Genomic DNA, 23,619 nt, shown 5'->3' on the forward strand with positions numbered 1-23,619 from the left:
CTGCCCCATAGGATTTCCAAAGAGCAGCTGGTGGATTTGAACTGCCAAACTTTTAACCACTGCACCACCGGGGGTCTTTTGAGATGTTGGTAAAAGATGCCTTTTTTAATTCTTTTCTAACTAACAATTTTAGAACTTAAAGATAATTGAGGGATTGAGGGCCAGGAATTTCCCATATATGTATTGGGAGTGAGATAAGGGGAATAGTCTAGGATTCCATGCGATTTTTCCATTTTAAATGAGCATCCAGAGTTGGAGTGGGGAAATTTATCTTTTTTAAAGCAGTATTGGTTTAGGGAGGAAAAAAAATTTGAAGGATTGGAAGAAATCAGAACAGAGTGGATATGGTTATAATAGGTTTAACATAGGTCATTTTATGTTGATTCCTTAGTTCAGGAACTGCACTTAAAACACATGCATATAGGATTTTAGATTTCAAAGGAATGTGAAGAGATTCATTGTTCTGTCAGACTTCCTCATAGTTTTCCAAAACAAACAATTATTGGATCATTAAAGTAAAATTTCTGAGGAAACTTTAGCTTCTTTCTTTAACTTCGGCGATTAAAAAGTCAAAAAGCTCTTGCTTAGGAAATGTCTTTCTTGATACAATTTTACTTCCATTTTCTTCTTGTTCTTTGAGGAGGTAGAATGCCTGGTGGTTAAGGGCAAAGAATCTCAAGTCAAATCGTCCGAGTTAGAGCTCCGGCCTTTTCACTGGTTAGCTGTGTGAGCTTGGCCAGTTACTGACTCCCTCTGAGCCTGTTCCCCTCTGTGGAAATAACAGTAATGATAGTAGCCTTCTCGGGTCATTGTGAAGATTAAATCTGGTAATGCCTGTAAAGCGCCTCTCCCAGTGCCTGGCATAGGAGTCTCAGTAACACTTTGTATGCTTGAAAATAAGTGTCGTGCATTAAAGTTTAAACTTCCAGAAAACTGAAACCATTTTTTGCGAGCCCTTTCTACTATTTCAGTTTCTCTTTTCTGTGTCTTCATTCATCTTTCCCATAAAACCCATTGCCATTGAGTCAATTCTGATTCTCAGCGACCTTATAGGACAGAGTAGAACTGTCCATAGGCTTTCCAAGACTGTAATCTTTACCAGAGCAGACTGCCACGGCTTTCCCCTGCCTAGCGGCTGGTGGGTTCAAATCACCAACCTTTCGGTTAGCAGCCCAGTGCTTAACCATCGTGCAACCAGGGCTCCTCGTCTTTCCTATACCTGCTGAAAATTAAAAGACTGACATTGGATTCAGAACCTTAAAAGAGATTTTTTTTTCTTGTTAAAACAGTATGTGCCTGGGTTATGTTGGCATCTAGCATCAATTATTCGTATTGAGCATCTGATCTGTTCTACTCTAGGCCCCTTCGGAATTCCTTACCCCTCTGTGTTCTCCTCAGATAGATTAATATACTCTGGACTCTAGAGACTAGTCACAAGTACATACACTAACTGCACAGTTCATTTAAGCAAGGTGTGTGTTGTAAGACACTGCAATTTTAGGATTGCCTTTAACTTAAAACACTTTTTACCTTGATGCCAAAGTTATTTAGTAGACAATTTTATAAATATGTTATAAATACTAATCTTTGCTAAAGGTGAGGCCCAGTAAAGCATACAAACCTACATGATAGAAAAGCTGTCCTTTGCTTATGAATTTCTCCATAGTTAAGACCATTGGGTTCCATCTCAGGGCAAAGCTTGAAGCCTCTACTATTGGTCTAATTTTTGTGGCACAATTTATAGGAAATCTGTATTAGTGTGCTCTTCCACATGAACATGCTTCCTAAACTATCAGCTTGTTTTAGGTTGATAGCAACTCATTCCTCTGGTCCAATGTAAAACTCCTTGGGCAGCTTGAAGGCTGTCTCATCTTTTTACCCGTTAACTTCCATTGTCTTAGTGGCTTTAATGGTGTCTGGACTCTAGGATAATTTAAGATTTTGTGGTTAAGAGTGTTATGTAGGAGGCTAAGGGGGCTTAGCCTCTTGACTGATTTTTTTTTTCTGAAGAGTTCCCAATAGTTTATTGTGTTTGGTGGTTAAATAAACTTTTATCACACATGAATGTTAAAGATTTGGGTTAGATTACTGTGCTCCTCATGGAACATTTTCTAGGCAAATATTTATGCACATATTTGTTTTGTGCGGTTCTGAGTGTTTTTACGTACATTATCTCATTTAATCCTTTTTCCTTTAAGATCATATCTTAGTTCTCTTTCCTTGCTTGTACAAAAGTGACCTTGTTCTCTTTACTGCATCATATTGATCAGTCTGCATGTACTATGAATTATGTAATCATTCCTGATTGATGGGCATTTAGGATGTTTCCAATTTATTGCTACGACAAACAAGGTGCAGTGAATGTCCTTGTAAATACCAAAAAGAAACAAACTCCTTGCCATTGAGTCATAGCGACCGCACAGGACAAAGGAGAACAGTCCCATAGGGTTTCCAAGGAGCGGCTGGTGGATTTGAACTGCTAACCTTTTGGTTAGCAGCTGTAGCTCTTGACCACTGCACCACTATTATGATTCAAAATCATAACAATATATACTAATTATGGAAAATTTAGAAAATACAGAAAAGTATAAGGTAAAAAAGTACTTGAAATTCTACGACTCAGATGACTTATACAGATTTCTTCCTTATACTTTTTATATGTGTATGTGGGTGTCTGTTTATTAGCTAAAATCATAGTTTATTTAAAATCCTGCTTTTTCACATATTCGTATTTCCTACATTTACATATTTTTATAAATAATATTTTAATTGCATGCTATTCCATTATATAACTTAAGGGTTAAAAGCACTGGAGCTAGTGAAGTACCTACCTGGGTTTGAATCCCAGTTCTGTCACTTACTAGCTAGTATGACCTAACTCCTCTGCGTTTTGTGCCTTTTCTGTGCCTTAGTTTTCTTGTCTATATCTGTGGTTGTTGTTAGGTGCCCAATAGGTGCTGTCAGGTTGGTTCCGACTCATAGCAACCCTATGCACAAGAGAGCGAAACACTGCCCGGTCCTGAGCCATCCTTAAAATCGTTGTTATGCTTGAGCTCATTGTTGCAGCCACTGTGTCAGTCCACCTCACTGAGGGTCTTCCTCTTTTCCGCTGACCCTGTACTCTGCCAAGCATGATGTCCTTCTCCAGGGACTAATCCCTCCTGACAACATGTCCGAAGTATGTAAGACGCAGTCTCGCCATCCTTGCTTCTAAGGAGTGTTCTGGTTATACTTCTTCCAAGACAGATTTGTTTGTTATTTTGGCAGTCCATGTATATTCAATATTCTTCGCCAGCACCACAATTCAAAGGCGTCAATTCTTCTTCAGTCTTCCTTATTCATTGTCCAGCTTTCACATGCATATGATGTGATTGAAAATACTGTGGCTTGGGTCAGGCGCACCTTAGTCTTCAAGGTGACATCTTTGCTCTTCAACACTTTGAAGAGGTCCTTTGCAGCAGATTTACCCAGTGCAATGCGTCTTTTGATTTCTTGACTGCTGCTTCCATGGCTGTTGATTGTGGAGCCAAGTAAAATGAAATCCTTGACAACTTCAATCTTTTCTCCATTTATCATGATGCTGCTTATTGGTCCAGTTGTGAGGGTTTTTGTTTTCTTTATGTTGAGGTGCAATCCCTACTGAAGGCTGTGGTCTTTGATCTTCATTATTAAGTGCTTCAAGTCCTCTTCACTTTCACCAAGCAAGGTTGTGTCATCTGCATAACGCAGGTTGTTAATGAGTCTTCCTCCAATCCTGATGCCCCGTTCTTCTTCATATAGACTATAGCTGCCCCATAGTTAATATATGTAAAGTGCTTAGAACATTGCCTGGCAAATAATGAGTAGTATATAAGTGTCTGCTATTATCATCTTTAAGATTATCATCGTTAACTGTTAGGCAATTATGTTTCTAAAATTTTGTTACTATAAACTAAAGATCTTCTTGGGTGGTAATCAGGAGTACAAAGCCTTTAAATATTAAGGTCCTTGATAATGAAATAATTTGGTCTTAGGTGACTGCTTAATGCTTGTTCCATTTAACTTTAGAGGGGATTAGATTGTGAATATTAATTTACCATAGGATACCAAGACTTTGGCTAAGAATGAGAAATTTGATATCATTTTATAGAGGCAGCTATATCATCAGCATTATTCATCAGGGACATGTCCCCAGAACTGCTGAAAAGATTTGTTTCTTCTCCTTTGATTGATGATATTATCTCCATGCAAAGTCCATGAGCCATATTTTGTCTCCAGAACCCTTGCAGTGTACTGCAGAACCTTTATATCAGGCCAGCCCGGCATTTCTCATAACCTTTGTGTCCTCTTGTCCACTCTGACCTGCCTGTTTCTTTCAGTCATCTCACACCAGTATCTAAGTCTTTTCACCTAAAGTTTTCTTTGTGTCCCGCTTCATCTACATCTTCTCCCTTAATCGAAGTATCTTTTTTTCTCTCACTGAGATTTATTGAAGGAGCCCTGGTGGTTCAGTGGTTAAGTGCTCAGCTACTAACTGAAAGGTTGGCAGTTCAAACCCACCCAGCGGTTCCTTGGGAGAAAGACCTGGCAGTCTGCTTCCATAAAGATTACAGCCAAGAAAACCCTATGGGGCAGTTCTGCTCTGTCACATGGGGCTGCTATAAGTCGAAATCAGCTCGTCTGCACCTAGCAATAACAACATGTAGAAAGTTATGGAACCTCCTTTGACATCTCTTGATTAAAAAAACCCACTGCCGTCGAGTCGATTCCGACTCATAGCGACCCTATAGGACAGAGTAGAACTGCCCCATAGAGTTTCCAAGGAGCACCTGGTGAATTCAAACTGCCGACCCCTTGGTTAGCAGCCGTAGCACTTAACCACTACGCCACCAGGCAGAGGGTGACATCTCTTGATAGAGACATTCAAATTCTATTTCAAACTTCCTGACAAAATTTACTTAAGCCTTAGAAAAGGTGAAAAATATGAGCAAGACTGCCATCACTTCCCCCTTCCACACTTATGGCAGACATTAGTGTCACTCTTTCCATTGATATAACAGTTGGCTTCAGAATTTTATTCAATAAAATATTCCAGGCAATTATACCAGTCATGGATTTGGTCAAAAGATGAAGCCTATTTGCCATCCCAGCCATAGTATGACACTGAAATCAATAATAATTAAAAAAAGAAAACCTTTAGCGTTAGATACAAGGGTACCTCTGTTATAATAAAACCTGTTACAAGGTTGGAACTTGACTATTCCCATTGCTTTATACCAAAAAAGCAAAACCAACTGCTGTTCTGACTCATGGTGAGCCCATTTGTTTAGTTTACAACTGTACTCTATAGGGTTTTCAAGGCTGTGACCTTTCAGAAGTAGGTCACCAACCCTGTCTTGTGAGGCACCTCTGGGTGAGTTTGAACTTGTAGCCTTTATGGTTACTAGTCAAGTGCTTAACTGTTTGCAGCACCCATAGGAGCTCCCTGAGTTCATTCAAAATCATTTGATTAGACTAACCCACTTTTTAAAATGCTTAAAGAAGTTTTAAGTTTTTTTTTTGGTGGAAAAATCAAAACTACACAAATGCACAAATACATACAATCATCTGCTGTTTCATTACCCAGAGACCATTAACAACATTTGGTATGAATATTTGTCTTGTTTCTATTCATAGATGTGTTTTAATAAATAGGATCGGAATGTACATACTGTGTTTTTAACCTGCTTTTTATAAATTCACATCCATCCCTATTCGGATATCCCTCTCTCTATGGGTGAGATGGTTAGAATTTTGTAGAGTTATTGTGAGGATTAAATTGGATAAAATTAGTGTTACATCCTTAGAATAAATAGTATATGGGTTCTTTTGGGGTTTTTTTGTTTGTTTTGTTTTGTTTGGAAGCTTAATGTTGCATTAAGTGAAAGCTTCCATAGCAAATTAGTTTCCCATTGGGTAGTTTGTACAAAGTATTTCGTGACATTGTTTCCATTCCCAATAGTGTGCCTCCCCGCCCCCCCCCCCCATTTTCCGCCCTGGGTTTGGTTATGTCTAAGAAATTGCCCTGACTGTGACCCTTGTGCGGTCTATTGTCTATATTGATATATAAGCATAATCTACAGTTATGTATGTAGAAATACCCACCACCAGACCTATACCTGCAAATGGGTGTGTACACCTTTTGTCATAACCTGTCTAGCTATAAATCCATTTGTTAATTAGTGTTTGTTAATACTGTTTTTGCAGGATTGTTTATGCTGTAGTAATTACCTTTGTTGCCCTCTGTTCTTGCATTCTTTTGTGTTCTTCCATGCCTTGGTCATGTTTTGCTGCCTTCCTCCATATTGTGTATTGTAGTTTTGATTTTAATGACCATGAACATTTCTTTATGTGTTTGTTAGCTGTCTGGATGTCTTCTTTGGTGAAGTGCCTGTTTATATCCTTTGTCCATTTTTTAATTGAAGTATATGGCTCTTAATGCTCTTTGGATATTGGACATAGGCTGTTAAGCTATTATTACTTTTATGTCAAAAGTTACTCTGGAAAAAAGGATATGATAAACACACTCATCTGAAGGGATAGATGATTTCTAAGACTACACTAGTTTTTTTCTCAGACTTGCAATTCGTTGGAGAAATAAATATGAATAAAGTTATGATTTACAAAGGGTTGTTGTAAGGTTTAACTAAAAATGTTTAGCACAGGGTATGTAGTAAACATTTAAGTATTATTAGAATGTCATTAAATATTATTTTGTAACAGTTTTAAAGGCTGAATGGTATTATATAGATATCCCATCAATTCCTTTATTTGGGATGCTTAGGTTGAATCTAATATTTCCTTATTGTAAAGAATTGTAATTAATAGCTTTCTAGCTATATTCATAATTATTTCTTAACAATAAATTCTAAGAAGTGGAATAATGGGTCAAAAAGTATGTAAATATTAATACTTTGAATATCTCCCACAAAGTTTGAACTAGTTAATTCTCTCTGCCAGTATTTGAGAGTACGATTTTTTTTTTTTTTTAACATTAATGTCATTAAAGTTCATTTGTTTTAATTTGGAACATTGGCAGTTTAATAAGTGTATTAGGATTCTTTTTATTGCAAGCAGTGAAACACAACTCAAACTAGCTTAAGGGGAAAAAGCAGTTATTGGTTCATGCAGTTTAGCTTTGGCTTAAGGGACAATTAGGTCGCTAGTTAGTGCTGCTTTTCCTCCACATTGATTTTTTTTTTTTTTCTTTCCATGAATGCCTGGCCTTTACAAAATTTGTCTTTCATATAAACATGCTATTCTAAAATAATTATTTATTCTAAAATAATTATTTTCCATGATAGTAATAAAGAAAATTATTCTTAAGGGTGTGTATTTGGGCTGTAAGGGGGTGGGGAATTAAGAAATCCTACTTTTCCAAGTTCTTTTAGTGTCAAGAATCTTATTAAATATCTTTTAACCTGTTTTCAGGGGAGAACTGGAAATTAACTGCCTTTGCAGATAACACAGTTAAAATATTTAAATAGATTGTAATATCAAACCACTAGTCAAAGCCTTAACTATGAACTGAAAAGGGCGTTTTCCATTGGATAATGTGAACAAGTTGGTTTATTTCGGTGGTTCAAAAATTTTCTTCAACCCTAACTCTACCACCTAATCACTATGGCCTATAACAGATTATTGGGCATTTGTTTTATGTGTGTGTGTGTGTTGTTTTTTTTTGTTTGCTTCTTTTTTTAGCAGATATTTGTACATCTTATTTTTCAAGCAAAGCATTGAATTATGGATGGTTCAGGCCGTGGGTGAATATTATGTTTTTGGTGTTAGTTGGTTCATCCATAATATGTCCCATGTTTTATTTTTTAGTACAGTGTGATTTCAGGTTCAAGGTTCTTGCAAAATATTGACTTTTGGTTACAAAAAGCTTTGTTACATTAATACTGACCATCTGAAGAGCATCTTCTATAGTTGTGTTGACTGATTAGGCCAGTTCTTTTAGAATTTTCCAAGACACTGTAACAAGAAAAAAAAATAACAAGATAGTTTATTCATTTTTGGCAGCTGGAAATGTTAGAAAGTTTTTTATTACAGTATTTCTCAACCCTGGCTAATGTTTGGATCCCTCTTGGAGCAAAATAATCCTTATGGAACTCTGAGATGTGCCCAGAGACTCCAATCTGGGTATACCACATTAAAAAAACAAAACCAAAAAACTGTATTTCTTCCAGTGATCATTTGGTACTAATTTGATCATAGAAAAATGTAGTCTCAAACGCAGAAGGTTTATAGCAAGAATATAGAGCTAAATAGAAGTCATCTAGATGATGCAGAATGTGTTTTTTCTTTTTTTTAACATTGCCATTAAAATGAAAACACGATTTTAAAATTCACGTGATGTTTTATCTTCAGCGCTGCTTTAACTCTATTGAGCAAAACCCTGTCATATTTCAAATATCTGAATATAGCTATCTCCTCCTCCTATTCCTAAGGAAAACATTACCAATTTGTTTAATCTTTTAGTTATAAAATTATATATTATGTGATTTGTGAAAAGGTATTAAAAAAAAATGTTGGTGTTGAGTCTGCCCCACGTATGTCAAAGGCATAAACCATGTTAAAAGCATGGGTTTCCGTTTCAGGTAGAACCTAGACCTACTACTTACTAACAGTGTTACCTATCTCCTTTTTATAGACATGGAAACTGATGATCAGATACTATACATGTTGTTACAGAAAATTTATCTGAGACTTGCTTCAGCAGAGATTCTCTTTTGTCCTCGTTTCCAGAATCTTTATCATGGTCAGGGTTAAAAACCAAATGGAAAAAACCTTCAGGGTATGATTTTTGTGTGTATGCCTTTATTATGATACACATGAATTTTTTTTATGTTGTGTAAGTACCTGATTATTCTAACTTAGCACCTTTTATTACATTTAAACAAGTAACTGTTGCAAGGAACATTATTCCAAATACATGAACACACACACAGGTTTAGTGTCACTGACTTCTTAAATCCCAGTCTTAGATCCATTACTACCTCAGAGCATATAATAAGGGAAAGAGAAGAAAAGGGGTTTACAAGCTGAGAAGGGAGGTGTGATACAAGGGGAGAAGAGTAATAGAATACGTGATATGAGCTGGGGAAAGCCAGTAACACACAGCTGTTATCTTTTAATGCTTGTGGCATGCTTGAAGAGATTAAAAGGTGACTTTTTAAAAAATTGTTTCAGAGAGTCAGAAAACTTTTGCAGTTATCCCTGTCTTCATATGTTCACCTTTGATCCCTGACCATGCTCTTATATTTTTGAAGCAAAGTTATTATGTGTTTCCTTAAACATACACTGTTTATTACTGGATTGTCATTGAGTTTTATCTCTAGCTTCTTATTCTCAGTAATTGTACCTTGTTCTACATAGTTTCCCCAATTCATTCAGTTATGCCTGACGTAGTTATAACAGTATGTGTATTTAGTTGTGGGTAAAAATAAATTTTTCTCATTTTTTAAAAACTTGTTGACCTGCCTGTTAAACCTCTGCTGCAAGACTTATGGTTCTTATATTTCTGTGGCTTAAGAATCACCTGAGTGTTGGTTTAATATATGGATTCCCAGAGACCCACTCTCAAAGACTCTGATTTGGTAAGTTTGGGATGGGGCTCGAGAATCTATAAACTTTACAAACACCATAAATGAAATACAGCCCTTGAACAGCCAGAAATACTCATCATAGTCATCTGTGAGAATGTTTTTTAAATAGTCTTCAATTAAAATTTCCAGGGTTGGGATCGAAACATCAAGAACCATTGACAGGCTAGTTTAGGTCCTTAGTGTATTTTATAGTTAACTGAATCTAAGTACATAGTGGTGCTGATGTCTTAGGGGTTGAATATATTTCCTGTATTTGTAAAGCATTTGGGGCAGATTTATTAAGGAGAAAGTATGTAATAAATCATCTCTGTCTTAGAGTAAAAATTTTATATACATATTTTTGGTTTTCTTTAACCAGCATAAAACCAAACCCATTGCCGTTAAGTCAATTCCAACTCTTAGTAACCTCATGTGTCATATTGCTCCATAGGGTTTTCAGTGGTTGATTTTTTGGAAGTAGATCTCCAGACCTTTCTTCTGAGGTGCCTCTGGGTGGCCTCGAACCGTCAACCTGTCTGTTAGCACCCAAGTGCACTAAGCATTTGCCACCACCCAGGGACTCCCATTTTATATATAGTAGAGGATCAAAGATTTGTTGAGAGGCTCAGTACCAATTCCGAACCAAGAGATTTTATTTAAATTAACTAGTTGGGAATACTCTAGAAACAAAAAGCATATTCTTTTTTCCAAATAGAATTTTAATACACATTAATATAAACATATAAATGTATTAATGAATAATTTAATTTGTAACTAGAATGTTTATACCTTAATGCTGCCTCAGATGTAATATAGATTTCATTTTCAGAAACTAATTTAAAACCGTGATTTTCCCCATTTATTGACTGCAGCATTAGAAAATTGTGTATTTTAAACTAAGCAATTTCATGAGGTTATTAAAAGGTGAATAATCGATTTTTTTCTCTGTTGTTGGTGTGCAGTCGTTTTCCGATGATAGCAACCCCATCTGACAGAGTAGAACTAACCTAGCCACTGGGTGGGTTCAAACCACCAACCTTTCAGTTAGCAGCTGAGTGCTAAACTATTATTGCTCCATATCTTTTCACCAGAGCTCCTTACCTTTTTACCCTACCTTTTTACCAGCGTTCCTTGTCTTTTCTCTAATTGTGGATATTTAAGAGAGGTTTTACCTTACTATTAGGATAATAATCATCTAAATAGAAAAAAAAAATTTAAAAATAAAAAGTGTATGCATTTTGAATATTTTTCTTTAGGAACTATTTTACCACAAATACCTGTGATTGGAACTTCAAATTATTATGAAATGCAGAATTTTTAAAATCAGAAAATTAGATTAGCATGTGAAACTGAAAATAATGAATTATATTGCTTACAATCTTCACTTTCCTCTTCTTGGAAGGAATATTCCTGCATTATTCCCAAAATAAAATAAAATTAAAAAAAAACTTGGTTTTAGTTATGGTTTTCTGGAAGACCAGTTAAAAAGTTAGATGGCTACTTTTTTCTGACAAATTCAGGTAACATGATAGTGTCAATTTACTTGTGGATTTTTCTTAAAATAAGTGCAAAATCTGTGATCCTGCCATCTGAGGCTACTGTTAATATTTATAAACCTTGCTAACACTGATACCATTGTATCTTCCTGGTTTTTTCTGTATTTATGAGAGTGTGTATGCATGTGTAAGGAGCCCTGGTAGTGTAGTGGTTAAGTGTTCACCTGCTAACTGAAAGATTGGTGGTTTGAACCCACTCGCCACTCTGTGAGAGAAAGATGTGGCAGTCAGCTTCCACAAAGATGAAGCCTTGGAAACCCCATGGGGCAGTTCTGCTGTGTCCTATAGGGTAACTTTGAGATGCAGTTGACTTGACTTGACAGCAGCTTGGCTGGGAGTGTGTGTGTGTGTACACATGCAGAGACACACATACAGAAATGGATTTATTCTCAAATTTTGTTGTGTATTCTGTTTTCACTTAATAGTGTATTACAACATCTTTTATGAGCAAAGATAAATTTTGTAGACTTTACTTTGTACCCTGAACTTCAGTGTTAGTTGGTCTTATAGAAAGATGATTCCTATGGCTAATGTTTTGTCAGATAGGGTTTGACCTGGTAACTACTATTGAATAAAGCCAAGAAATGTAAAGATACATTTGTCCTAGAATGTAAGCCCTGTAAGAGTAGGGACTTGGTCTCTTTTGTTTAATGCACTATGCCCAGGTCTAACAACAGTGTCTGGCTCGTAGAAAATGATCAAGAAATATTTGTTGAATAAATGAATGGCATTCTTTAACATGTGAGTATCCTAAAGGTTCATTTTTAAGTTTTTTTAATTACTCAGTTTCCCAGAGAAAAGAGCGTAGAACAGATTACTAGCTGTCCTGAACATGTAATCTATATTTAATTTGAAATGTCAAATTTTTGCTGTTTTTTCTGTTAATTAGGGATTTTTAAAAAATATCTCTTTAAAGTGTTCTAGTTTTGTAACAATTACTAGGTAGAAAGTATAGCACCAGATTGTATTAATAACAAGAATATTCCTAATAATAAAAATAAAATACTTTGAAATAGTCTAAGAGTGACCTCCTCTAAAAAAAAAAAAATGCTAATAGGATTAGGAATCAACTTAATGAAAACCTCATGTCTTATGATAAAAATTACAACACTTTCTTTAAAAAGATTGTAGAAGACAAAATCAGTCTACTTCTGTTTTTGGACATGTTTAATAAATGTATTGCTTTAATTGGGTAATTAAATTGAAATTGGGTAATTTAAATATAATTGAGTAAGAACATCAAAATGCAAACTCATACATTTTCTGACCACCTTAACTTAGGCAAAGCAGTAAAAGACTTGGTTATGGAGTGTAGTGTTAAGGGAAATGATTAAACATCGAACCTTTCTCAGCAAATTAGTATTCTAGTTTCTCAGCACTCTCCCTATGCAGCTAACTTTCTTCTCTGGCAGTATCACTTATTCTTCTTATGCAGCTAACTTTCTTCTCTGGCAGTATCACTTATTCTTTGTGATGGTGGTGGTGCTCTTCACTGTAACACCGCTTGATGATTTTCTTAATCAATAGTTGTTTTTTTCAGTAGGGAAAACTACGTTCCTGGCTCTGGTGTTGACCCGGCTGTGTATTTGCCTATGCTTATTTATTCCACAGTTCATTCATATAACATTTATTAAGCCTCTTTTCTGTTGTAGGAATTTGGCTAAATGAATAAATGGTTGTTTTTGTACACCAAATTGACAGCTTTCATAATCAGTTATTGTAACATTTATTCTTGCAATAATTGTATACTTCAACAGACAGAATTTCAATTTATTAATTCATACACTCAGTTAGAACTTATTGAATACCTCTTATATGTCAGGAACTGTTTTAGGTGCTTGGGACGTTTCACTGAACAAAACAGACAAAAATCCCTGCCATTGTGGAGCTTGCATTCTAATGTAGGTGTGGGCTGGGGGTAGAGGCAGATAAGAAATATAATAAACAAGTAAAATAATATACTTATTGATGATTAAGTACTATGGGAAAGATAAAACAAGGCAAGACGACCATGATAGAAGCAATGGTTAGAGATCTTACCTCAATGAGAAAGTGAAATTGGGGTAAGAGCTTGAAGAAGGTGAGGAAGCAAGCCAGGGAGATAACCTGGGAGCGCTGCCGTGCAGGCAGAGGAAATGAGTGTGAAGGCTGTAAGAAAGGAGTGTGCCCGAAGTGTTTAAGGAACAAAGAGAACAGTGTGGTGGGAGCAGAGTAAGCAAGGGGAGCAAACCAAAACCAAACCCACTGCCGTCAAGTCAATTCTGACTCATAGCGCCCCCTAGGGTTTCCAAGGCTGTCAATATCTGCGGAAGAAGACTGCCAAATCTCTCCCGTGGAGCCACAGGTGGTTTTGAACTGCCAACCTTTCGGTTAGCAGTCAGTTGCTTTAAGGGGGAGCACGGTGATAAGAAATGAGGTCAAAGAGGTAGTGGGGCCAGATCACTAAGGCCCTTCTGTGCTATAATAAGGACTTTGACTTTTATTCTGAATGAGACAAAAACCGTTGTTAAGTAGAAGAGTAATATGACCTGACTTTCCTATTAAAGGTATTACTCTGGCAGTATAATACCTAACAGCTATTATAGAAATCCCTGGGTAGCGTAAACAGTTAAGAGCTCAACTGTTAAGCAAAAGGTTCGCGGTTCAGACCCACCCAGAGGCACTTCAGAAGTCAGGCCTCATGATCTGCTTCTGAAAGGTCGCAGCCTTGAAAACCCTATGATGCAGTAGTACTCTGCACACATGGAGTCGCCATGAGTTGGAATTGACTCAATGGTTACTAACAACATTATAGGAATAGACTGTAAGCAGACAAATGTGATAGCAGGAAGACGAACATAAGTAGATTTTCACTCATATTTATGTCTAGTATTCATATTTGAAAGTGAATACCCAGATAATCACAGTAAATCCAAATAGTATGCCTTGTTCATATCACTGACATTGTTATACTGGATAGTTAGGATTGTAACCTGTAGGATTACAAGAGCACTGATAAAGCACAAATTCAGGGATCCCAAAAACAATGTTGTAGGGACAGTTAATCTTCCATAGACTGAAATCAAAGTCAAATAGATTTGGGCCAAATACTAAAGCCAAAATCAAATTTATGTACATCCTTACTAAAAATACAAAGATAAATGAGGCAGTTTCCTGCCCCCAAGAAACATCAAGGGTTTTAGAGAAAGATGTTGTCACTGTGAGGTACCATCGAGTCAGCTCCAGCTCCAGCTCCTAACAACCCCACAGGAGAGAGTAGAACTGCCCCAAAGGGTTTCCAAGGAGCAGCTGGTGAATTTGAACTGCTGACTTTTTGGTTAGCTGCTGAGCTCTTAACCACTACACCACCAGGTCTCCTTGGAGCAAGTAATCAGAATAGTCAGTTCTAGGAGAGAGGAGGAGCTTTTGAAGGCAGGGGGGAAAAAAAAAGGCAAAGTGATTCATGAGGGAGTTTTGAAATTTCACATATAAATTTTCCAAGCCACATGTTGGGAAGAGTACCCTAGATAGGTTTTGTTTTTTTTTTTAAACCCTAGACAGGGAGAGTGGAGTGAGCAAGCCAGAGAGGAGTGAAACATTATGGTGCTTTTGAGTAATTGCAGTGTGGCTGAAGAATATGAAGAGTGTGGCAAATAATGAGGATATGGAAGAGATGGGCAGGAAACTATGGCATCGTTTCAAAATAATTAGACTGTCTTACGTACATTCAATTGCATTTTAAGCAGGACATAGTACAGATATATATTTGGAAGGATCATTGGGTGGTAACTTGAGGAAAAAACTACAGCAAAGTAACATGGAAGACTAGTTTCAGTCAGTGGTTTTCAAACCTCACTGTGTATCATCTGAATCTCTGGGGAGTTTTTGAAAACCCAGGTTTCTGGGCCTGGCCTCAGATCTACTGAATCAGAGTTTACAAAAGTGGGGCCTAGGAATTTGAAATGTTGAAGCTCCCCAAGTAATCAGACCAGCATTTGGGAATACAGCATTAGATGACTTTCAGTAGACAAAGTGGGAGGCAGACTAATCTCCATGAGGACTATTGTGTTTTTCACAATGTTCCTATGACCTAGCACAGTACATGGTACTTGGTAGATACTTGATAAGTATTTATTGAATGAACATGTTTTTGTTGTTGTTGTTTTTGGAAAAATGAGTATTTCTTGAATAAAGGAACAGTTCATGTTATTCTGAGGTTCAGGGAGGCCACTCCCCATCTAGTATGTTTGTTCTTTACAGTTATGAGTCGGAATCGACTAGATGGCAGTGGGTTTGGTTTTTTTTTTTTTTTTTAGAGAGTTGTTAACGAGAATTAAAGGAGCTAAAATGCTAATATATGGAAAAAGAACCCTAGTGGCGCACTGGTTAAGTGCTCGGCTGTGAACCAAAAGGTCCTGGACTCAACCCACCATCCCCTCTGTGGGAAAATGATGTGGTAGTCTGCTTCCACAAAGATTACAGCCTTGGAAACCATATGGGGCAGTTCTGCTCTGTCCTGTAGGGTCACTATGAATCAGAATTGACTTGACATTGGGTTTGGTTTTGGTTTGGAATATATGGAAAGCACTGTAAGTGCTCAGTAAATGTTAGAGGGAAAACATTATCTTTTCCTTCATGGTGCTTTATATGATTAGGTATCTTGGCAACTGGCTTACGACTAGCCAGATCTCCTGGAGTTGGTATGCAGATTGGTTTTACTTTTAGGACCTCACCATACAAACAATATCTAATAAAAGAAAAGTGGCAATTAGTGGTGAGCCTTGCCAGAAATTTTAGTTATTATTTTAACTGTATAAAATACGTAACAAAAATAGCTTGAAAAATAGGTTAGTTGAACAGAATTATCTTGAAAATATGCAAAATAAGTGAAAGCCTAATGTTACAGTAAGAATTTATTTTAAGTCGGGAAAAGAATTTTTAAAAGGGTTTAGGTGTTCAATATATAAAACCCGTTGCTGTCAAGTTGATTCCGACTCATAGCAACCCTACAGGACAGAGTAGAAACCGCCCCCAGAGAGTTTCCAAGGAGTGGCTGGTGGGTTCAAACTGCCAGCCTTTTGTTTAGCAGCCTAGCTCTTAACCACTGCACCGCCAGGGCTCTTTATGGCATGTAGGGAAAAAAATAATTCAGATTCGCACCTTACATTTCACCAAAATAACTTCAGGTGGTTTAAGTGGTCTAATGAACTAGATGGAAGCAGAATAAGGTATTTATTAGATCTTTGGTAGAATTGACAATAAGGAATAAAACACTGGAAGAAATCACAAACTTAAGTGCTAACACTACATTATCACTATTGACACAATACAGCTGTTAGGTGTTCACTCATTATTATTACAATATAATGGAGCATACACTGAGAACCCCTGCCTGTTACTTGAGTATGTTGTTTCCATGATTGAACCTTACAGCTTTGCAAAAGATCATTTCAAGGGAGGAGAGATTTGAGGTGGAGGAGACCAATTATGTACTTCATTTATAGGATATAATAGGGATTAAGTGAAGTTAGTCAAATTTCTTCCCATATTGTTAAGTGCTCAATAAAAGGTAGCAGCTGTTTTCAACATTTAATATATAAATGATTTAACAGGATTCAACTAAATGGCATAGAAGAGCAGCTGAGTATTTGAGGGAGCAGCAGCATGTTCTGTTTTTTTTTTTTTTTCATTTTTTATTTTTTATTGTGCTTTAAGTGAAAGTTTACAAATCAAGTCACTCTCATACAAAAATTTATAAACACCTTGCTTTGTACTCCTAATTGCTCTCCCCCTAATGAGACAGCACACTCCCTCCCTCCACTCTCTTTTCATGTCTGTTCAGCCAGCCTCTGACCCTCTCTCCCCTCTCATCTACCCTTCAGACAAGAGATGGCCAACATAGTCTCATGTGTCTACTTGATCCAAGAAGCTCATTCTTCATAAGTATCCTTGTCTATCTCATAGTCCAGTCCAATCCCTGTCTGAAGAGTTAGCTTTAGGAATGGTTCCTGTCTTGGGCTAAGAGAAGGTGTGGGGGCCATGACCTCTGGGGTCATTCTAGTCTCAGTCAGACCATTAAGTCTGGTCTTTTTATGAGAATTTGGGGTCTGCATCCCACTGCTCCCCTGCTCCCTCAGGGGTTCTCTGTTGTGTTCCCTGTCAGGACAGTCATCGGTTATAGCTGGGTACCATCGAGTTCTTCTGGTCTCAGGTTGATACAGTCTCTGGTTATGTGGCCCTCTCTGTCTCTTGGGCTTGTAATTAGCCTGTCTTTGGCATTCTTCATTCTCCTTTGATCCAGGTGGGTTGAGACCAATTGATGCATCTTAGATGGCTGCTTTCTAGTGTTTAAGACCCCATATGCCACTCGCCAAAGTGGGATGTAGAATGTTTTCTTAATAGAGTTTATTATGCCAGTTGACTTAGATGTCCCCTGAAAGCATGGTCCCCAAACCCCCAACCTGCTATGCTGGCCTTTGAAACGTTCAGTTTATTCAGGAAACTTCTTTGCTTTTGGTTTAGTCCAACTGTGCTGACCTCTCCTGTATTGTGTGTTGTCTTTCCCTTCACCTAAAATAGTTCTAATCTACTATCTAATTAGTGAAAACCTCTCTCCCTCCCTTCCTCCCTCCCCCCTCTTGTAACCATCAAAGAATATCCTCTTCTCTGTTTAAACTATTTCTCGAGCTCCTATAATAGTGGTCTTATACATTATTTGTCCTTTTGCAGCTGACTAATTTCACTTAGCATAATGGCTTCCAGATTCTTCCATGTTATGAAATGTTTCACGGATTCATCATTGTTCTTTATTGATGCGTGATATTCCATTGTGTGAATATACCATAATTTATCCATTCATTTGTTGACGGGCACCTTGGTTGCTTCCATCTTTTTGCTATTGTAAACAGTGCTGCAGTGAACATGGGTATGCATATATCTGTTCATGTAAAGGCTCTTATTTCTCTAGGATATATTCCAAGGAGTGGGATTGCTGGATCGTGTGGTAGTTCTGTTTCTAGCTTTTTAAGGAAGTGCCAAATCGATTTCCAAACTGGTTGTACCATTTTACATTCCCAACAGCAGTGTATAAGTGTTTCAGTCTCTGCACAGCCTCTCCAACATTTATTTTTTTGTGTTTTTTGGATTAATACCAGCCTTGTTGGAGTGAGATGGAATCTCATTATAGTTTCGATTTGCATTTCTCTAATGAGTAATGGTCATGAACATTTCCTCATGTATCTGTTAGCCACCCAAATGTCTTCTTTAGTGAAGTGTCTGTTCATATCCTTTGCCCGTTTTTTAACTGGGTTATTTATCTTTTTGTAGTTGAGTTTTTGTCGTATCATGTAGAGTTTAGAGATCAGATGCTGATCAGAAATATCATAGCTAAAAACTTTTTCCCATTCTGTAGGTAATCTTTTTACACTATTGGTGAAGTCTTTGAATGAGCATAGGTGTTTGATTTTTAGGAGCTCCCAGTTACCTGGTTTCTCTTTTGCATTGTTAGTAATGTTTTGTAGACTGTTTATGCCATGTATTAGGGCTCCTAGCATTGTCCCTATTTTTTCTTCCATGATCTTTATTGTTTTAGATTTTATTTTTAGGTCTTTGATCCATTTTGAATTAGTTTTTGTACATGGTGTGAGGTATGGGTCTTGTTTCAGTTTTTTGCAAGTGGATATCCGGTTATGCCAGCACCATTTGTTAACAAAACTGTCTTTTCCCCTTTTAACTGACTTTGGGCTTTTGTCAAATATCAGCTGCTCATATGTGGATGGATTTATGTCTGGATTCTCAATTTTGTTCCATTGGTCTATGTATCTGTCGTACCGGTACCAGGCCATTTTGACTACTGTAGGGGTATAATAGGTTCTAAAATCAGGTAGAGTGAGGCGTCCCACTTTGTTGTTCTTTTGCAGTAATGCTTTACTTATCTGGGGCCTCTTTCCCTTCCATATGAAGTTGGTGATTTGTTTCTCCATCTCATTAAAAAATGTCATTGGCATTTGGATTGGAATTGCATTAAATCTACAGATTGCTTTTGGTAGATTAGACATTTTTACAATATTAAGTTCCTATCCGTGAGCAAGGTACGTTTTTCCACTTATGTAGGTCTCTTTTGGTTTCTTGCAGCAATGTCTTAGCATTTTCATTAAGAAGATAAAGCACTGTGGAAGAGCAAAGATTTTGATGTAAAAAAGACCTGGGTTCAAATTCCATCCACTGCATAACTAACTAGCTGTGTGACTACCAACATGTTAATTAATCTTCTGAATTCCAGTTTCCTTGTCTATAAAATAGGTATAACATTTAATCCAGAAGTTGTTATGAGAGAACTTGGTACCTTATACAATATAGCGTTTGGCATATAGTAGGTTTTAATAAACAACAATTATTAAAGAAGCTGTGAGGTTTTGTGAGGTTTTAGAATTTAACTTTGCCCAAAGTAATTTGGTCTGTGTCCTTGGCTCCTGAAAGATAATTCCTAGAACCTTGGAATTTCGATAAGGACTCCAGACCTGACAGGTTATAGTGGAGTCTGAGGTAGAAACTAGCCAGGCCAGAGGGACTTAACTCCTGATTATTAACCTCATGGTGGACAGGCCAGAGAGCCCCATCTTAGGATGCCTCGAGATCACCTCATGATACCGACTAACCTCAAGGGAAAGGGACTGGAGTTTGCATTATGTAATGAAGAACTCCCAGTAAAAGCTCAGGACATCAAATCACCATTAGCTTCCTGGTTGGCAAAGACATCCACCCTCAGGAGGGTGACGCACCCTTTTCCTTATGCTGATCCTGCTTTGTATAGATTTTAGTAAAGTTTTAATTGTAAGTATAGTACTTTCCATGAGTTGTTTAAGTTTTTTTTTTAGCAAATTATTGAACCCAAGAGAGTAGCGGGAGCCAGCAGATCAGAAGTGAGGGTGTTGAGTGGACTCCCAAACTTGCAGCTGGCGTCTGAGGTCTTTGGCCTGCTTGGCAGTCTGAACCTGGAGGACTGTATTCTTTAACTCATGAGATCTGACCTAGCTCTGTGTTGGCTAGGGTTAGAGGAAGAAGGGTTGCATGGGCGGCTGGTGTCAGAACTGAACAGATAAGTGAGAAAGTGGGGATTTGATTTATGTTATTATCCTCATAGTTGGTGTCAGAAGTGGGATTGAGAGTTCCACGTGACACAGAAACTAAGGACAGAAAATAATCTACAGATTTGCCAGCTTTAGCCTTGTTTACCTTCAACAGGGCTAGGTGGAATAGATTTTGCTAGGCAGTTAACCTAAAGAGGACAGCTCTGCTTGGTTATGAGTTGTGATAATCTTTCTTAGTTATTTAGTTCTGCTATAACAGAAGCACCGCAAGTGGGTGGCTTTAACAAATTTATTCTCTCACAGTTTAGGTGGCTAGAAGTCTGAATTCAGGGCGCCATCTCTAGGAGAAGGCTGTCTCCCTCTGCTGGTTCTCAGGGAAGTTCCTTGTCTCCCGTCAGCATTTGTGGGTCCAGCGTTCCTTGGAGATCTCCATGTGTCTTGGCATCAACCTTCCCCTGGGTCTAGGAGGTTCTCAGCACTGGGACCTCTCATTCAAAGGACACACTTCACTTTTGGCCCTTTTTTCTTAGTGGCAGTGAGGTCCCTCTCTCTGCTTGCTTGCTTCTCTTTCCCTTTATCTCTTGTAAGATAAAAGGTGTGACTCACGCAAGGTGGTGCCACAGTAATCCTCATTAACATAACTTAATCATGCCTCATTAACATAACACAACTCACTCCCAAATAGGACTGTAACCACAGGCATAGAGGCCAGGATTTACAGCACATAATTACATTAGATCACAAAACAGAGGATAACCACACAACACTGGGAATCATGGTCTAGCCAAGTTGACATAATTTGGGGGGGACACAATTCAATCCATGACACTTTATTTATTCTTAGCAGAGGCCTCTCAAGATATATTATTATATTGACATCTTTATTAATCTTTGCCAGCCTGTTCCTTTAAACTCTTAGTATTGTGCCACATCCTGCGTTTACTTGGTATACTGTTGTGCCAGTAAGAGATAAGGGATTGCTAAGGGAGTGTTGTTGTTGTTACTTGCCTTCAGGTCGGCTCTGATGCATTGTGACCCTGTATACAACATAAGGAAATGTTGCTTGATCACTGGCATGTTTTAGTCCATTTTTGTGGCCATTGTGTAGTTACTTCCAACCTAAGCAGAGCTTCAAGCATCATAGCAAAAAAGCAAACTAACAGATGGGTGGTGAGCTAAGGGAGTAGGCAACCTGAAAAAGGTAGCTTATCATAGCTGTTAATATAAATGCCTATAGCTCATAGTATTGCTCATACGGTAGGGTAGAGTGTCAGAAGGTGCTAGAGTGAAAAGAAGAAAAAAAAAATACTGGGCAAATCTATTTGTAGCTAATATTTTATCTGCTTAACAACTGACTGTTTTCAAGTTGTTACGTACAACTTTAGATAGTTTCTCTAGACTTAATCATGGTTTCTGTACATTGAGACTACTTTTGAATGGCTTTCATATACAGCTTAAAGGTTTTTTTTTTTTTTTGGCTAAAATTAAAACATACTTTACAATTTGGCATGGCCTGGAAGAAATACCTGCTTCAGACAGGTTTAAAGCTTGATCTTGGACTTCTTGTGAGAGTCCCTAACATATACATTTTTCTCCCTTTTTTTTTGTTGTTGTATAGGATTAGTTCTGAACGCCGAAAAGAAAAGTCTCGAGATGCAGCCAGGTCTCGGCGAAGTAAAGAGTCTGAAGTTTTTTATGAGCTTGCTCATCAGTTGCCTCTTCCCCATAATGTCAGCTCGCATCTTGATAAAGCTTCTGTTATGAGGCTTACCATTAGCTACTTGCGTGTGAGGAAACTTCTAGATGCTGGTGAGTTGTTTTACAAGGATTTAATAGACCTGAAAATGAGAATTAGAAATTTTTTTAGAAGATGGTTAAAATGTTTTGAGTTTTGTATACCCCATTAAAAGTATTTCTAAAATTTTTACCAAGCTTCATTTTTGTTACTTTGAAATCATCTTCCTCTTTACATTGTAGATTGTTTTGCTTTATTCCCTTAAATATGTTCTGAATTCTTCTTTAATAACTTTTTATTACCTGCTTTTAAAGCTTCACTCAGGAATTTTTTAAATGTTGGCTTTTTCTTTTTCTCCTGCCCTACCTACTTTCCTACCTACCTATCTTCCTTTTAATAACATGACTCTTCTTTCTTTCTCAATAGCGTTCCTTGCTGCATCACTTTAAATAATCATGAAAAGCAGCTGTCAATTCTAATTTTAGTCTTTCCAGCCTCTGGCTTTGACTGTTCTGTGTTACAAGGGACAGGGGAGGGGGAAAATTAAATTGTACAGAATAAAATAGATGCTGTATTTATCAAAATCTAGGGAAAACTTTATAAAACATCTGTATGTCACTATTGTATAGCTTTTTAGCTAATTATTTTCCTATTCTTGTACCCTTTTAGGTGATTTGGATATTGAAGATGAAATGAAGGCACAGATGAATTGCTTTTATCTGAAAGCTCTAGATGGTTTTGTTATGGTTCTCACAGATGATGGTGACATGATTTACATTTCTGATAACGTGAACAAATACATGGGATTAACTCAGGTAGAATACCCACATATAAAGAGTTCGTCTGTATGTTTTTCTGATTTTATGACATAGATCTAATTTTTTAAAATGTGTTTACAGTTTGAATTAACTGGACACAGTGTGTTTGATTTTACTCATCCGTGTGACCATGAGGAAATGAGAGAAATGCTTACCCACAGAAATGGTGAGAAGTGTACTCTTTGATTTAATATAACAAGTTGTTTTATATAATCAGATACTGTTAACCAGTTTATAAATTCTGCTATTGTACTAGCTTAAGGCAAAACTTCATGTTTAATTAAATGTTCTTCTATTCTTTGTTAAAACTATGTTGTTCTAATTTTCAGGTATTTCGTAAAAGCCCACCTAATTCTATGTTATTGTTAGTTGCCGTTGAGTCAGTTCTGACTCGTGGTGACCCCGTGTGTGCAGAGTAGAATTGCTTCACAGGGTTTTCAAGGCTGTGAGCTTTTCAAAGCAGATCACCAGGCCTGTCTTTTGATGTGTTTATGGGTGGTTTTGAACAGCCAACCTTTCAGCTAGTAGTCAGGCACTTAACCAGTTGCGCCACCCAGAGAGAAAAACATATATAAAATAAAAGATAAAAATAAATAAAAATTAGGGCCAAAGGAATCAAAAATTAAAATGCAACTTTAAGGCAAGGGAAAATCATGGTACAGATGACAGGTATGAGGATTTTAGGCAGATAATTAAAGTTGAGGTGCTAGTTTGGGTGCAACCTTTCTAAAGGCCTAAGGGCAAGGGGAGTGAGTAAGTTCACCAGAACTTAAAAAGTATACCATAAAACCCTAACCCGTTGGGCTTGCATCGATTCTGACTCACAGCAACCTTATA

At 37.2% G+C, this 23,619-nt stretch overlaps 1 protein-coding gene and 1 long non-coding RNA gene across 2 annotated transcripts in view; one reads left to right on the plus strand and one right to left on the minus strand.

The window, feature by feature from the left end:
* The window catches only part of HIF1A (hypoxia inducible factor 1 subunit alpha), a 52,138-nt gene that overhangs the window by 2,784 nt on the left and 25,735 nt on the right, over positions 1–23,619 (plus strand). The window contains exons 2-4 of the mRNA XM_010588680.3: positions 21,848–22,038; positions 22,634–22,779; positions 22,864–22,948. Coding sequence (XP_010586982.2) covers positions 21,848–22,038; positions 22,634–22,779; positions 22,864–22,948 — 422 coding nt within the window. The remainder of the gene's footprint in view (positions 1–21,847; positions 22,039–22,633; positions 22,780–22,863; positions 22,949–23,619) is intronic.
* LOC135232610 (uncharacterized) overlaps positions 16,808–23,619 on the minus strand; it is a 36,093-nt gene continuing 29,281 nt past the window's right edge. Inside the window, exon 2 of the long non-coding RNA XR_010323173.1 lies at positions 16,808–22,067. This is a non-coding gene — a long non-coding RNA (uncharacterized LOC135232610). The remainder of the gene's footprint in view (positions 22,068–23,619) is intronic.

The sequence above is a fragment of the Loxodonta africana genome, chromosome 10, assembly GCF_030014295.1.
Source record: "Loxodonta africana isolate mLoxAfr1 chromosome 10, mLoxAfr1.hap2, whole genome shotgun sequence".
In the NCBI taxonomy this organism is placed as follows: domain Eukaryota; kingdom Metazoa; phylum Chordata; class Mammalia; order Proboscidea; family Elephantidae; genus Loxodonta; species Loxodonta africana.